Below are 16,753 nucleotides of genomic sequence, written 5' to 3'. Positions count from 1 at the left end.
TGAGACAAAATTATGAAAATCATACATGCTTTTCAGGTAGACAAAGAAGGCAGAACATTCCACAGAAGCTTAAGAGATGCTGACAAAGAAACTCTCCATCTCTGGGTGATGTTATCATTTCGAGTGCACTAAGTAAGCTAGTGAGAAGGCTAGGGCCCAGTCCAGTCTAGTTCCTCTGCTCAAAGACTCTTGAAGCAAATCCAGTCTCAGATATTTAATAATTACCTAGCTGTGTGACTTGGGCAAGTCATTGAACCCTATTTGCCTTGCAAATAAAAAAAAAAGACTCTTGAAGGCCAGAAAGTGAATACAAGTGACCAATCCACGGAGACTCTTTCACATTAACAGAGGGAGGTGACCCAAGGATCTCAGCAGGACTCAAAGAAGACAAGCCCAGGTTCACCAAGGTGAGCAGACACCAACAGGAGATGGAAGGAAAAGGTAGAAGGAAATTCATCTTCACCCTGCCTATGTGCAAGGGGGGGGGGGGGGGGGGCAGAGAGGGCTCGACAGGATCCTCCACCTTTTATCACCTTAACCTAAGGTAGGAAGGCCACAGGCTGAGACTTAAGTTTGGAGGCTGATCCCAATCTGTTTCTTTACTTCTAACTCACCACACTGGCTATTAAAAGGCAAAGGGTTTCTCTTATTTTCCCTAAGGTGTAGAATAATATCAAGTAACCTCCACAAGGACCTTTGTGGAGGGCCAGGATAGCAGACAGTACCTGATCAGACACGTGAGTGGCTTCATTGGCCTCTTCTCGAGCCTGTTGCTCCATCATCTGGAGCTCATACTCAGTAACATCCAGTGACATCAAACAAACCCTTTCCCTGGCTTCCTGGGGTCTTTGGTTCTCTCTTTCTGCTTCAGGTCTGTCTGTGGTCAGATCCACAGGACTGTCCATCCTACTTCCTTCTCCACATTCCTGTTCTTCATGTGGTGATGCAGCCTGTAGCCCTCCTCCAAGACTCCTCAGCTCTTCCCCAGTGGCAGGGCCATCATCTGATGGAGTGTCCCTGAGGGACCTCTCCACTGTAGAAGCCCCAAACAGCGCAGTCCTTAATGCCCCCAGGTCTTCAGAAAGGTTCTTCAGTAAGTTGGTAACTCTAGAGAGTGGGCAGGGGGAGATAAAAGTCACAAGATTAACTGTGTGGGGGGTGACTAGGTGGTGTAATGGATAGAGCACCGGCCCTGGAGTCAGTACAACCTGAGTTCAAATCCAGCCTCAGACATTCAATAATTACCTAGCTGTATGACCTTGGCCAAGTCACTTAACCCATTACCTTGCAAAAAAAAAAATTAACTGCCTATCCAAGATCAAGGGTCCATGCTAATGGCGGGTCCATCAAAGTACTTTCCATCCTTCATTTGCTTCAAGACCATAAAGGAGTACACCATACTTTCTGCCACCTTCTCTGGAAACCAATGACATCAACCAGAACATGCTTCTGAAAGGATGGATTAAAAACCTGGCTCTCAGGATGGAGAGGAGGAAGTTCAGGGTGGCCATGGATGGCAGAGGGCCCCCCCACACATGGCAGGACTCAGGCTTAACAATAATGCCAGAAACTGATGTTGGCTGGGCCAGTAGAGCTCAGAGTTCTAGGAAAGTCTGGGATTCACATCAGGGACGGATGGACTCCTTGGGGGTCCCAAAGGCTGGCACCACTAGGACAGAATTTTGCTTTTCCTAAAAATCTCCTCATTTTCAAGATAAGACAGGTCAAAAGTCAACTGAGGGTGAGAAAGGCTCCCACTCCTGCCTGGGAAGACCAGGTCTCTGATAGAAGACAGGAGATGCCCATACCCACCAGAGCCACAGTCTCAGGTCCTCTCTGGCCTCTATGACTCCATAGGCTGTACCTCCCCAATCTCTCTTCTCTTTGAGGCAGCTCAGAGCAGCTGGGACAGGAAGTATCTCCAAGAGAACATTGTTCACATGAACAACAACAGATTGACTCTGATGGACACAGCTCCCCTCTGTGATTCAGAGATCTAGAACAACCCTGAGAGACCCGCTATGGACAAGGCCATCCACATCCAGAAAGGAACTACAGTCTGAATGCAAAGAAAAGCAGACTATATTCATTTTTTTTATTTTTTTGTCTTTCCTTCCTTTGTCATGGCTTTTCCCTTCCCCTTGTTCTAATTCCTCTTTTGCAATTTGACTAAAATGGAATGTTCAATTGTACATGTATATCTTTTACCAGACCGTTCACTGACATAGGGAGGGGAAGGGCCAGAAGGGCTATGCATCCGTCCAGGGCTCCAAGGACACAAAAAAAGGTTATGGGGCCCAAGAGGAAGGTCAGAGGAGCACAGCCACAGGAGAAATGCCACAATGGCTGACTCTCAACAGAAACAGGAAGATGGTGGAGTTTGAGAAAAAAGAGATCATTTTGAATTTGAAATGTAAGTGATTAACAGAGATCACATTCTAAGTAATAAAGGCTAGAATTTCCAATGAGCATTAAAGTTTACAGAGTGGAAATGTTTTGCACACATTTAATCAAGAACAAATTGCTTTCCTTCTCAAGGGAGAGAATATGGAACTCAAAATTTAAAAAAAAAAGTTCAAAAATATTGTGCTGACATGTAATTGAGAAAAAAATAAAATAAAAACTATTTTCTTTTTTAAAAATGTCTGCAAAGAGCTTTACAAATATTTCATTTTATTCTGACAACAACTCTAAGAGTGGGTGCTGTTAAAATGCCCATTTTACAGATGAGGAAACTGAGGCAGACAGATGAGATGGCTTGTCCACAAGTAGTACCTTTATGAGACTGGATTTGAATTCAGATCTTTCTGGTGCTAGCTGCCACCTAGGTGCTAGTAGTAACTATAATTAAATAATGAAATCAGAGGCAAAAAGGCCAGAAGACTAGAATCTTCAATATGCTTTCTTAGTAAGGCACATACCTAGAAATTTTTCTGTTTCTTTGTTCCATAGAAGTCCTACAGAACAGACTGAGTCTCTTTATCCTCTCTGAGTAAAGACACACAAAAAGGAGATGATAATCTCCTATGCCCTCCAAATCAGAGCAGGGTAGGCCAACTCTCCTGCAGATCATCTTGTCCTAACCAACACACTTGGAATGAGACCAGCTCCACATGTCTGCAGCACACACTCCCAAAACAAAGACAAGACAGACCAATAAGAAAGCACATACAGGGGTGGCTAGGTGGTGCAGTGGATAAAGCACCTGCCCTGGAGTCAGGAGTACCTGGGTTCAAATCCGGTCTCAAACACTTAATAATTACCTAGCTGTGTGGCCTTGGGCAAGCCACTTAACCCTATTTGCCTTGCAAAAAAAAAAAAAAAAAAAGACATACCTCTGTGGCTTATCACAGGGTCTCCAAGGAGGGGACAGAAACTTGCTCATATCCATCATCTCTTCAGAGAGTGACAACAATTGCTCCTTCACTTCTTCAGGAAATCGGTCCACCTCTAGAAAAATAACGGTTATACCCATCAGTCAAAGCACCATGTTGTCAACACAAATGCTTCCCAACACTGGGGTCTTTGTACTAATCCAAGAAACATGCATTCCCTCTTCCCTCCCCCGTTCAACACCAGGGATATGAAAGACAGCAGGCCAAAATGAGTGCAGTTGAAACAGAAGCATGAAAGAAAAGAGGCTCATTTGACCATTCAAAAATACACATTTTCTCTCTCTCTACCAAGTTCTTGTACAGTTTTAGGGTGTTCCTCTTACTTCCTATAACTTAGTTTGCTCTTAAAACATATTTTAGATGATTTGATTTTGATTTTTCTTTTAAAGTTGAAGAATTATTCCCTGATCTAGATTACAAACTAATCTAGAAAAATGCTAGGGCCATGACAGAGTAAAAAGAGCCCAGTTGTGAGTAAATATCATCCAAGAGGAAAGAATCTTTAACATTTGATTGCTCAGGGAAGTCACAGCAAACCCAGCTCAGATTCCATCCGAGAATCAAAAATGAAGCCCCCAAGCCCCGAGTGACAACAACGGTCACCAGAGGTCCATGATGCGGTCACTTCAACCAATATCTGTGAAGCTCTTGATGCACTTGGGCCAATATGATAGTTGTAATGTGGGTTGCTGGCTTTTGGACAAGATCAGTGATTTCCTGAGTCTAAGGGATACCCCCTTGGGCCAGTGCCAGCCCATGAGGCTGACTGTGCCTTCCCAGCATGGCACCCAAAGCTACCACAACTGCAGTGATGGCAAAAGGAACCCAGATGCCCTCCTGCTCTGGGCCACACAGATTAATAAGAACATTGCTTCTGGATGAGATCATACAACTATCCCAGAACTATTCAAATCCTTACTCTCCCAAGGCCAGCCTGGGCCTCAGGCTACAAGCACCTTGAGGCCAGGGACTCCTTCATGTCTCTATCTCCCTAGCACTTCTTTCACAGGGAATCCAGGTTTTACTGACTGGAAGGCCAACATTCTACCTACCCCAGGAATGCCAAGACAAAAGCATACTAAAGAATATACCCTCTCTCAATTTATCTCCAATTTAAATGTAATCAATGATAGCTTCAGGTCTACAGCTCATTTAGCTTAATTTACTGTTAATGGCCAATCTTCTTACAAGTTTTAAAAAGTTAGAAATCAGTCATAAATAAGCCCTCATTTTCCTAGTTTTCTTCTCAACATCCCAGCCTTTAAAATACAAGAAAAATATCACTTTAAAACAAGGAAGAAAAGTTGCAAAAGTGCCACAAAGGAAAGTTACTAATTTCTCACCCCAATAGACATAAAAGATGAATTCTAATGGAGATTCTTAAGTCTGAGCCTGAGAGCTGTCCGGTGCTGGGCCAAGGCTTGAGGCACAATGCTGAAAAGGGCAGGCTCTGGCTTCCTTGGCACAGGCCCGAGGCATTCCCTCCCTCATTCACAACATCACTAGCCCCAGGATAATGAATGGTGCTCAATTCAGCAAAAAAAAAAAAATGTAACCCTGAATAGTCTCCATAGCCCCTCTTAGTTTTCACATAGGACAGGACAGAGTACAGTCCCTAAAGCATAGACTCGAGGTGGTTGTTGGCAGTGGACCACAGCAGGAATGCCAGGTGTCAAGGCAACACCTACTCCACTGTACAGCCCCTCCCTGACAAGAGCTGGCAAAGAGAGGATTGGTGAGCCACAGAGTGATGAGCACTTCTCCAATGAAGAAGGGAAGAAGCATTCATGAAGGCCCTACTGTGCATCTCACTCTGTGCCAAGCACTTTCCCAGTGTGTTGTTACTAAAAAGGTACAAGGACACTGTGAGAGACAAAGCACACAGACTCCTGGCCTTGGAGCAGTTCTGTTAGTGGGAGTCAGTCACCCTGTTCAAATGGCCTCAGCACTGGCAGCCAGACCGTTGGGGCTGCTTAACATGTGAGGCATCAGGATTGAGGGGACCTGGCTAGTTCTGGGCCAACCTTCCCCAGGATGACCAGAGTTCCTGAGGGCAGGCCCAGTAGGTGTTCTACACCACCCTGCTGACTCTGAGCCGGACCACAGACACAAGACATTGTGTCCTGCTGGTACAGCACTGTATGGATGGCTAGGGAACCCTCCCTCAACATGGGGGACAACACATCAAAGATTTTGTGCCATGACTCACCAGTTTCTGTTGGCAGTCTCTGTCCAGTTGTGCTCAAGGTTTTCAATTTTTGGTAAACAATGAGACTAGCCTACAACAATAAAGAAAAAAAATTGTAGAAATCTTCAAAAATCTTCACTTTGTCCAGGTTACCCAGCATCAGTAGGGCAACACTCCACATTCCTGCATGACCTCTCTTCATAGAGGCTGGAACCTCCACCTTCATCCTGACTGCACTCACACCTACAACCTGCATCCCCCTTTCACAGTGAGGACCACCACCACGGCTTGCGGAAAAAGGAGCAGTCCATTTCCCTCATCAAGATGAAGCCTTCCAGAGAGGTGTCCACTTCAGATCCATTAGGTAAACAAATTAAATTTAATATAAAGGAAGACAGGGTTTAAAAAATAAAAACAAGGCCCTGATTCTGGGACTCCCAACACAGGCCTATATATTTCCCTAGCTGTGGACATAGAGTGAGACTCAAGTTGTCATTACACTGGCTCATGAAACTCCCAGGTGAAGAAGGCCCCTCTACCAATACAGGTTGTCACTGCAGCTTCACTGCTAAGTGAAAGGGTTGACCAAGGGTCACCCAGTGGGAGCAGAGATGGTTTAGAGGCAGGCCTTACACCCAGTTCTCTCCCCATTGCTCCACCTGGCATGACCCATCAATGCCAACCAAGACAGGAGCCACACTCAGCAATCAGACCAGTTACAGAGACAATATCTGAGAGCCCAGGACCACTCTAAGAACATTTGGAGGAACCAGTCATCCAGTGAGTCAACCTCTTATGTGGCTGCCACAAAGACAGCATTACCCCTCACATCTTCTGTGGAGTGTGTGGAGCAGACAGTCTAGAGAGACTAGCTGACAAGAAAAGCAGGCCCAAGAGCCCAGGACAGCAGAAGCATGAGAACACTGGTGGAAGGGAAAGAGGAGGGAGCCCTGCAATGATGAGAGTAAAAGGCCAGGCATGCCCCTTCCACCATCTCCACTAGTGTTCTATGAATGTGTGCCTACTCTCCAGCCTTGAGACAGGACCCATTCTTGCCAGGTCAGGTCAGTACAAATTTTTGCTCTTGAGCTATCGGGAGTCCTGGCTGACCATGGCAGGTGAACATGCTCACAGTAGACAGTGAGCCTGTGGGGCTGGAAGGAGGACAGACAACGTGTTCTTAGACAGAAGCTGCAGGCTGCCACTCCCAATCTTCCTTTGACTTCAAGGCAACACCAACTGCAGGAGTTAATGCCCCTGTGAATGGGCACCACCTGATTAATCAGACAAAAAGGCAGCCTCTTCCACATTAAGAGAGCCTAAGCCTGTGTGGAGGGCTCTGAACCAGGCAACAGAAGCCTTCCACCTTAGTACATACGTAAGCATCGATGGCAGCATACTGCTTCTGGTCTTCAGTGAGGGGGAAGTCCTCCCAGCGACTGCAGCGGATGGACTGCTCCTTCAGAAGTCGCCTACTAAAGAGGTGTTTAACCAAGCCATCCAAGCTCCAGGTCTCTTTACACTTGAGCTAAGAGCCACAAAAGAGAAACCAGACATCATCCCAGTGAGCCCTGGGTCTGCCTGTGGCCTGAGTCCCTCCAGGAGTCCATCCAGAGCAATGATCCCAGGCCCTGGTCCAACCTATTCCCCTGAAGCACAGGAACCAAGGGGACACCTACTCCCCAAAAGGGGCACCCCCTAGAGGGCCCAAGAGACAGAACAGACCTGCCCAAGGTCACAAGAGAAGTCAAAAAGAAATGCAAGCTGGGATTCAGAAGCAGGACTCTAAATGCGGGCTGACTCACCTACTTAGCCACCAGTTCTAATTCTAGAATTTCCCCAAATCATTAAAATGGTTTCTCATGACATAAGGTAGAAATGTTCACAAACATTTCATTTTCTCCAATCAACTATTCAGAGGACTGACTATGAGGGAGGGAAGGCCATGTCCTTATGCCCAATAACCTACACACTGGGAAGCTAGCAGGACGATTTTCCGAAATAACAATGGAAGGAGTGGGGGGCAAAGAAGCAACAGGAACAAGAATAAATAAGCCCTTCCCACCTTCAAAAACCCAAAGGAATTCTTTATTTTTTTTAACCATCAGCTCAACCTATGTTTCACAAAAGGGAGTTAAGTGAGGAAGGAGGAGGTTCTGGCTGCAATGAGCCAGCAGGACAGGAGGTGCAGAACAGAGGCTTCCCCCAAGGAATTTCTCACTTTCTGGTTGTCAGTCCCAGACTAGCTCTTCTCAGGGTCCCACCAAAAAAAAAAACCTCCAACCCAGGCATGTCTCTACCTTCTCGTTGGCCAGACTGGCCAGCTCCACAAAGCCCTTCAGATGAATGTCAAAGTCTCGCAGGAGTTTCCACTGGTCTGCAATTCCCATACCAGTCTTTATAACAGCTTCATTCTCCAGTAACATCTTTAATCCCTGGGGGAAAACTGAAAAGACTTCTGCAGTTGGTTCCTAGACATCGTGTGTCGCCCCCACCCCACCTAGAGCTGTCTGTCCACCCTGCCCCCCTCCCTGTATCTGCTCTTCTACCTGTCATCTTAGCCTGCTCTCAATCACCTGGTTTTAATCTTAAAGTGGGAACCCACTGCCCCAGGGGACCACTCCAGATCATTGACAACCCTTCACTTCAGAGAATTTAAGAAGCACCTTCTACCAGCCAGGCACCTTGCTAGGCACTGGGTATACAAAGCAGTTCCCTGGCCTCTAAGGGCTTCCATTTAATGGGACAATCCCAAAACAGACCCCAAGGAATTCAAAGTCATTTGATAAAAGGAGGGTGACTAACAGCTGAGGACAGGAGGAAAGGCTTCCTGTAGGCAATGATACCAGGTGAAGGACCCTAGGGATTCTCATAGGCAAGAGGTCAACATTCCAGCCTTGGAGGACCCCTGGGCCAAGGTTCAGGCTTGTCAGATGGAGTATGTATAGGGAGAACAGAAGAAAGAGGGCTGCAGGGAGGAGGGACAGAAAACAGCAGGCTATGGGAAGGGGGGACAGAAAACAGCAGGCTGTGGGGGAGGGGGGCTCCTCTGGTGTGTAGAGGCCAGCAGGAGAGCAGGACCCACCTGACATAGAAGCCACGTGAAACAAATAGCATTTGCTCTCAGATACACACAACTGAACAAGGGCGACCCTGCCTGACCTGCCCTTCCAGAAGGGCGGAGGCCATTCGATGTCAAAACCAACTGCTGCTCCCGCAGATAAGCTCATTCTGAAGGGAAAAAACAGTAAGTCCCATGACTGAGCCTGACATGGTTGGTCTGAAGCTCCTTTGAAACACAGCTCAGGGCATAATGCAGCACAGGGAGCTCCAGGTGTGAGACATTTAACCCACCGGGAGCACCCACAGGTCTCTCTGCCCCAGCAAGGCCAGATCTCCCTGACCAAGAGACCTTGGAAAGACACAGCCCCCATCTCCTCTCATCACACAACACTGTTCCAAGGAGGTGCAGGAGAAGAAAGGGAGTTGCCCTTGGAATCAGGAAGACCAGGGTTCAACGCTCTGTACTCCTCAAAGACTTCCTGGCTGGGTCATCCTGGGCAAGGGACATAACTGCTCATTGCTCTGGGTCTCAGAAGTGAGAAAACTAGAAAGTAGCTCCTAGGGCCCGTCCTATGAACTTGCAAGGGAGGAAAAAGAGCAAGCCTCATTTATGAACTCCACACTAAGTGCAGCTTCTGCAGATACTGGAAGATTGGCAAAGACTGATGAGATCAAGAAGGCAGGGATTTGGGTCTTGCTTCCAACACAGATGGGATAATTGGGACCACAGGCAAACCGCCCAACCTCCTGAGGTCCAGACAACCCTCTGAGCCCAGAAATGGCAAAGGAGTCTGCTTCCACCATACCCTGCATTGATAAAGTCAAAGGAACAGCCCAAACACATAGATATGTAGGGCCTGTTAACTGACCAGGGCATCACCTGACGCTGTCCCTTGAGGTAGGTCAGTCCTGCTAGAGAGCACCATGAACCTCTTACAATAAGACTTCTTGGTTAACAAGAAGGGATGACGAGGTCTCCAGATCACAAGTACTGATTTAATAGTTTTACTTTTAATAGTTTTATTGATTTCTAGTAAGAACCCATCTAACCAAGCCCTTGGAGCTAACAGGACTTGTTTTGAGTCAGGTCTTGTGATGTCCTTGGCATGTGACTGAGCCTTCCAGTCACTACTCACATTCCCTCACAATGAGAGCGCACAACCCCTGATCTTCCTAAACTGGATTCATTGGAAATAGTTTCATAAATCATTTTAAATGAAGAGTTGATATTAAATAGAAAACAATGGCACAACATGAAACAATCACCTTCTAAGGGAAAGTTTTTCAAATTTCATTATCTGATTTTGAAAGTTATACTATTTTTAAAATAAATTCGAAAAGTATAATCAAATTTTAAAATAGAGGTTCTCCCTTCACCAGAGAAGAGGAATATTTTCAAACACACTTGAAAAAAAAGTGGGGCAAGTAGAGAGGATCAGTCATGGAGGCCCAAGAAGGTGCCACCCAGCATGGACCTCATCAAGGACTTAGCCCAGGAAACCCCCAGGCCCAAGCCACATGGTGCCTGTCCCTCATGGAACTGAGAACATGAGTAACCACCCTGAAGAAGCAGATACATGAGTTCCAAGCTTCTTACCTGATATCTTCTGCCAAGAAGGAACAGTCACTGGCTTCATAGCTATAAATGATGGAACCAGGGAATTTCAGGAGGGGAAGGTCATCTTCCAGAACACTTCTCTGAAGAGCAAAACCCCAGGAAATCAAAATCAGAAAAGGCATTTAAATGATTAGCTTGTGTTTTCTCTACTGCCTTTCTCTGGTGAGCTCTAAGTTGAACAAAGACAATTCAACAGACTGCCCTGAGACACCTCCCTGGTGCTGAGCTACAAAAGGCAAAAAAAGAAGAAGGACTTTTATGTCAGTGAGAGAGGAGAAGAGGGAAAGGAGAGAGGAGGGAAAAGAAGAGGAAGAAGAGGGAGAGAAGTGAAAGGGAAAGAGGGAAAAGGGGAGGATGAGGGAAAGGAAAAAGAGAGGAAGAAGGCAAAGAGAGAGGATGAAGGGAAGGACAAAAAGGAAGGAGGGGAGGAGAAAAAGGAGGAAGAGGGAATAAAGAAAAGGAAGAAGAGGGAAAGGAGGGAGATGAGGGAGAAGGGGAAGGGGGAAGAGGCACAAAAGAGGAAGGAGGGAGAGGGTGAAAGGAAAAGAGGAAAAGAGAACTAGCCCTGGGCAAGGGAGAAGAGAAGGTTTGAACCTTGACACCAGGCATCAGTACCTGCCCTGTTGTCATAAAGCAAGTTCAGGATTCTAGGAGGTAGAGAGAACTACAGGAGGGCCTTCTCTGACATCATTCACTCCCTGAAAAGGCACAACCCTCCTCTTATCTTTCTTCTCTGTGTCTAACCAGAGTTAGAGGTGCTGACCCCTCACTGGGCTCACAACCCCAAAACTCCCACTCCCCCCCAGTCATCCTTTCCTTGCTCTCTGGGTTCTCTCTGGGCATCTTACACATCTCATATACATGCTCAGATCTACCCCAGTCTTAAAAACACTCCCTTGCGCCAGTTCCCTTCCCAGTCCTAGAGCCCAGTGGAAAGGGACTTATTTGTCCATGATTCTTGCATTATGGATTCTAGCTTCCTCATCACTAAACTCAAGCTGCTCCAAGGTTGCCCAGACTCTATGGAGAGCTCTATACCAGTCTTGTCTTTAGTACCTGTCCTCCAGGCAGGTCCATGCTTCCTTCTCCTGGCTAACCTCAGGCCTCTGCTCTCAGCCTCCCCCTCCTGGCTCTCCTCCTAGCTGTCCCAGGGCTGGAATAGCCCCAGCTTCCATCACTGGCACCTCTGCCACCTCTGCCGCTACAGCAGCCACCACCACCTCCTCTTCCTCCTCCTCCCAGGGCCTCTGTTTCTCTCCCTATAAATATAGGTTCTCAACAACAAAACTAAAAACCAACCACAGACTGGGAAACTGAGGAAGACACTGTCCATGTGGAATATAGAATATTAACAAGAATATTTTTATTTTATAATAACAATTTTATTATTTTTACTATTAGTAAAATATTTTAAAAAATACTAGTAAATAGTAAAAAAAAATCTTAACCCCCTCATATAAAAATTATGAGTAAAAAATTCTTCAAACCTTCCTTTTCTCTGTATCACATCCCCTCTGTGGTGCAGACATCCACTCAGGGAGCTTCCGTGCTGGGCTGGTGCTCGTCACTGTATTGGCGTTCATTCTGAGAAATGTCTGATTCTTAAAATGAAAAAAACAAAAAAACAAGAGCTTCAGCCAGGATAGGAAAGGGTCTTGTGAGAAAGACACAGGAAGCTCTGCGGGCAGCAGGAAGTGGACAAACAGAGCCTTCAAGGAGCAGGCATCTGGACAGGGTATGTTCAGGGGAAGGAAGGAGAACATTCCTTATGTTGCAACGGTCCCAGAGGCAACAACTATAACAGAGAAGAGCTCCCAGAGGAGCACAAGCCCCCAACAAGAGGTGCTGCTTTCAAGCAAGATGGAACCCATCTGATGAAGCCTCAGAGACCCCTCCCTGCTCCAAAAGCTGAGATGTAAAGAGTCACACAATGAACTCACAAGGGGAGTAGATCTGGGAGGGAGTTATCAGATAGACCAGTATGAGCCTACATTAATCTAGGTCTGTTTCACACTCCATACCATGAATTGGGGTCTGTAAAGCAGTAGCACCAGAAAAACATACAATCTCAAAAATGGAACATTAAAAATATCCAGCTAGACCATGAAAATTCAACCTGTAAGCTCTTCTGGGCCACATTTGCTCAACAAAAACTTGTCAAGGGCATATATAGAATTTAATAGTTATTTATGAATACAGTGTAACCCATATTACCAATGAGTATAATAATAAAATGTAATAATGTAATAAAGCACAATAAAAATAATGAATAATAAAGCTTTTACTTTCTAAACAAAAAATAAGAATTTGATATTTTAAATGTGAACACTGAACCTATATGTTAATTTTTCACTATATAAAGGAAAAAATACCAATAAAGCTGTCTTTTGCAATTACAATAAGTCTTATAACTAAAATAAAGATCCTAATTCCTATATACATATTTTTTGATTAAAAAAAAAAGCTCCAGAAAGGCAGGGGGGAGCCAAGATGGCAGCCTGAAGGCAGCATTCTCCAACAACTCCAACCCCCCAACCCCCCAAAAACCAAAAAAATCAGGCCTTAAGCCGAAACTTAGAGGGGCAGAACCCGCAGAAAGACTGAGTGATACATTTTCCCAGTCCAAGATAACTTAGAACCTCCACAGGAAAGGTGTGCTTCCCCAGGACCTGGGGTGGGAAAAAAAGCCACTGTGCATGCAGCCCAGCCAAGCTCAGCAAAGCCCAGTCCAGCCCAGCCCAGAGATCACCAGCAACAGCTTGAAGGGGAGAGGAGAGAACTCTGCTGCACTTGGGTGAGTGTGGAGTGAGGAGCACTGGACCATAGAACCTGCAGCAGGAATCAGGAGAAAGCATCCTGCACCCCCAGAGAAGGTAAGGGAAGTCTGCAGAGATCTCTCTGCTCTTCCTGGGGCAGGACTATGCTGTTTGCCTATGCTCAGACTTAGGGTACAGTTTTGGCTTCCTTACTAAAATAGCTGGATCCTGCCTTATAGCTCCAGGGCAGAGGGAAGTGCTGTGTCATCTACATAGCAAAGCACAGGCTAGAGAGCTTAAGACCTTGGAAGAGTAAAGGTCCTAGGGGGGTGTCCTCACCAAAAAAAAACAACCCCAAAGCCTTGGAAGTGCTGTAAATTAGCCTTGGGCTGAGGAAATGAGTAAACAACAGAAAAAGAAGGATCTGACCATAGAGAATTACTTCAGTCCTATGGAAGATCAAAACATACTATGATGATGACAAAATCGAAGTTTCTGTATCCAAAACCTCCAAGAGAAATAGAAAATTGGCTCAGACTGTGGATGAGCTCAAAAAAGACTTTGAAAAGCAATTCAGGGAGGTGGAGGAAAAATTGGGAGGAGAAATGAGAGACATGCAGAAAAATCATGGAAAGCAAATCAAAAGCTTGGAGAAAGAAATACAAAAAAATACAGAAGAAAATAATATGTTAAAAACCAGTTTAGGCCTAATGGAAAAAGGAAAACAAAAGGCAAATGAGGAGAAGAATGCCTTAAAGAGCAGAATTGGCCAGCTGGAAAAGGAGATAAAAAAGCTCTCTGAAGAAAGTAACTCCTTCAAATGCAAAATGAAACTAAAGGAAGCTGATGACTTTGCAAGAAATCAAGAAGAAATGAAACTCTTCCAAAAAAGCTAAAAATTAGAAGAAAATGTGAAATACCTCATTGGAAAAACAACTGACTTTGAAAACAGATCCAGAAGAAATAACTTGAAAATTATTTGACTATCTAAAATCCACGACCAGGAAAAGAGCCTAAACTTCATTTTGCAAGAAATAATACAGCAAAATTTCCCTGAGATCCTAGAAGCTGAGGGTAAAATAGAAATTGAGAAAATTCACCAGTCACCCCCTGAAAGGGATCCCGAAAGAAAAACTTCCAGGGGGGCAGATAGGTGGCAAAGTGGATAAAGCACTGGCCCTGGAGTCAGGAGTACCTGGGTTCAAATCCGGTATCAGACACTTAATAATTACCTAGCTATGTGGCCTTGGCCAAGCCACTTAACCCCATTTGCCTTGCAAAAAACCTAAAAAAGAAAAGAAAAACTTCCAGGAATATTATAACCAAATTCCAAAACTCCCAAATCAAAGAGAAAATTCTAAAAGCTACCAAGCTACCAGAAACAGATAATTCAACTACCTAGGCTCCATAGTCAGGATTACACAGGATCTGGCAACATCTACATTAAGGGCTCTTAGGGATTGGAATATGATATTCCAGAAGGTAAAAGATCTTGGTTTATAACCGAGAATCAACTACAAAGAAAAACTGAATATCCTCTTTCAGGGGAAAAGATGCATTTTCAATGAAACAGGGGACTTTGAAATTTTCCTAACGAGTTGACCAGAGCTGAACAGAAAGTCTGATCTCCAAGTACAGGACTCTGGTAAATCATAAAGGGAGTGGAAGAGAGGGACTAACTATGAGGAACTTGATGATGTTGAACTGTTTGTATTCCTGCACAGAAAAAAGATATTGATAACTCATATGAACTTTCTCATTTATAAGAGCGGTTAGAAGGAGCATATAGAGATAGGACATAGGAAGGAGTGGAATATAGGGGCAGCTAGGTGGCGTAGTGGATAAAGCACCGGCCCTGGAGTCAGGAGTACCTGGGTTCAAATCTGGTCTCAGACACTTATTACCTAGCTGTGTGGCCTTGGGCAAGCCACTTAACCCCATTTGCCTTGTAAAAACTAAAAAAATAAAACAAAAAAAAAGTCAGGAGTGGAATATAATGGTATGATGTGGTAAAGGGATGGAGTCAATGGGCAATGGGGGAAGGTACTGGAAGGAAGCAAAAGGAGATGAAGAAGAAGCTGAGAGATTTCACATAAGAGTCAAAAAAAAAAAAGCTTTTTCAATGGAAGGGAGGGGGGAAGGCAAGGGGGAATAAGTGAGCCTTCATTGTCATCAGAAATGGCTCAGGGAGGAAATGGCATACACACTTAATAGGGTGAGGAAATCTGTCTTGCCCTGGAGAAGGATGGGAGAAAAAGGACAGGATGAGGGGAAATGAGGGAAGGGAAGGGGGAATAGGTGACAGAAGAGAGGGAAGATCAAGGGAGAGGGCACTCAGATGCAACTCGCTTTTGGACAGGGCCAGGATGAAAGGAGAGAAAGAATAGAATAAATGAGAGTGGGGAGGAATAAAGTGGAGGTACAGCTAGTGATAGCAACTGTGGGGAAAATATAGAAGCAACTTCTCTGGTGGATTTATGATAAAGAAAGGAACTCACCCCAGAGACAGAGCCATTGGAATCTGAACACAGACTGAAATACAATTTTTTTCTCTCTCTCTCTCTCAATTCTTGAGGTTTCCCATCTTCTTGGGGGGAGGGGGTTTATGTTTATCCTTATGTTCACACTTATAACATTCAATTTACATCAATGTATGGCATGGAAACACTGTAGAGACTGTCAGACAGCCTTCGGTGGGGGGAGGGAAGGGAGAAGGGGGGAAAAATTGTAGAATTCAGAGCCTTGAAAAAAATAATGGGTACAATTTACTATTGTATATAATTGGAAAACAAATAAAATGTTTAAAAAAAACAAAAGCTCCAGAGGTCTCACATTGTTAATTACATAAAAAAGTTGAGCCATATTAGTTATGGGTAAAACTGGACTGTGATGGTGCAATGTTGGGGCATGGGCTCATCAACTGCTTCATTTTCTGCTTCCCTAAATGGGCTTTGAGGATAGCAAGCCACAGAGGATTGGACTCACATGATCTAGACAATGGATTGGATAAGCATAAGGTCATTTTCAGGTCTAAAATTCTATAATTTTGTGGGATTTTGCCTTCAAACAATAGCATTTAACTCATCAACAATAAAAATGTTTGGCCATGTAAAGGAATTGTCTGAAAGTAGACACTTTAATGTTCTCTAGGAATTAAATCTCATAAGTCATTCAAGACTTGGCTCCATTAATCTGTTCTCAAAAAAGCCCAGTAAAGTTCTCTCTTATCCTCCTTCTACAAATCCATTAGGAGACCAGACACCAGCACTGGACTGCAAGTCATTGACTCAGTCATCTCACAACTAGGTCCATGCTCAAAAAAGATCAAATAAAAAGGAAAAAAGAACTGAAACCTGATGGGAGGTCCACTGATTGGGGAATGGCTCAGCAAAGCAGAATATTTGAAAGTCACAGGATACTACAATCAAGATCTAAGAACCAAAGGAGGGGTTTCAGAGAAACTGATACATAGTGAAGTGAGCAGAACCAAAAGAACAATTTACATAGTAACAGCAAGATGACCAAGAACTGTGAAAGACTTATTAACTGAGTGAGCAATACAATGATCCGCCTCAGTTCCAAAGGACTCATGATGATGCATACTCTCCAGTCATAGGAAGAGACATGATGGATTCAGAGGGAAAGATGAAGAATTTTTTTTAATGTGACCAAAGAGGGAATTTGTTTTATTTGACTATACATGTTCATAACAGGGGTTTTGTTTTTTTGTGTT

At 44.7% G+C, this 16,753-nt stretch overlaps 1 protein-coding gene across 8 annotated transcripts in view; it reads right to left on the bottom strand.

Moving 5' to 3' along the window:
* Positions 1-16,753, bottom strand: part of WRN (WRN RecQ like helicase) — a 103,593-nt gene that overhangs the window by 61,121 nt on the left and 25,719 nt on the right. For 7 of the 8 annotated variants that reach the window (XM_074228286.1, XM_074228290.1, XM_074228287.1 and 4 more), the window contains 8 exons: positions 11,752-11,865; positions 10,244-10,344; positions 8,669-8,814; positions 7,884-8,029; positions 6,962-7,111; positions 5,605-5,674; positions 3,336-3,450; positions 726-1,107 (listed from right to left, as the gene is read on the bottom strand). In XM_074228286.1, the coding sequence (XP_074084387.1) occupies positions 726-1,107; positions 3,336-3,450; positions 5,605-5,674; positions 6,962-7,111; positions 7,884-8,029; positions 8,669-8,814; positions 10,244-10,344; positions 11,752-11,847 (1,206 nt within the window). In that variant the 5' untranslated portion in view covers positions 11,848-11,865. Of the gene's footprint in view, positions 1-725; positions 1,108-3,335; positions 3,451-5,604; positions 5,675-6,961; positions 7,112-7,883; positions 8,030-8,668; positions 8,815-10,243; positions 10,345-11,751; positions 11,866-16,753 lie in introns of those variants that run through there. The other variant, XM_074228292.1, reaches the window with a different exon arrangement.

Source organism: Macrotis lagotis, chromosome 3, assembly GCF_037893015.1.
Source record: "Macrotis lagotis isolate mMagLag1 chromosome 3, bilby.v1.9.chrom.fasta, whole genome shotgun sequence".
Taxonomy (NCBI): domain Eukaryota; kingdom Metazoa; phylum Chordata; class Mammalia; order Peramelemorphia; family Peramelidae; genus Macrotis; species Macrotis lagotis.
Note: the sequence above shows the minus strand (reverse complement) of the source record. Positions and strands in the feature narration are given on the sequence as shown.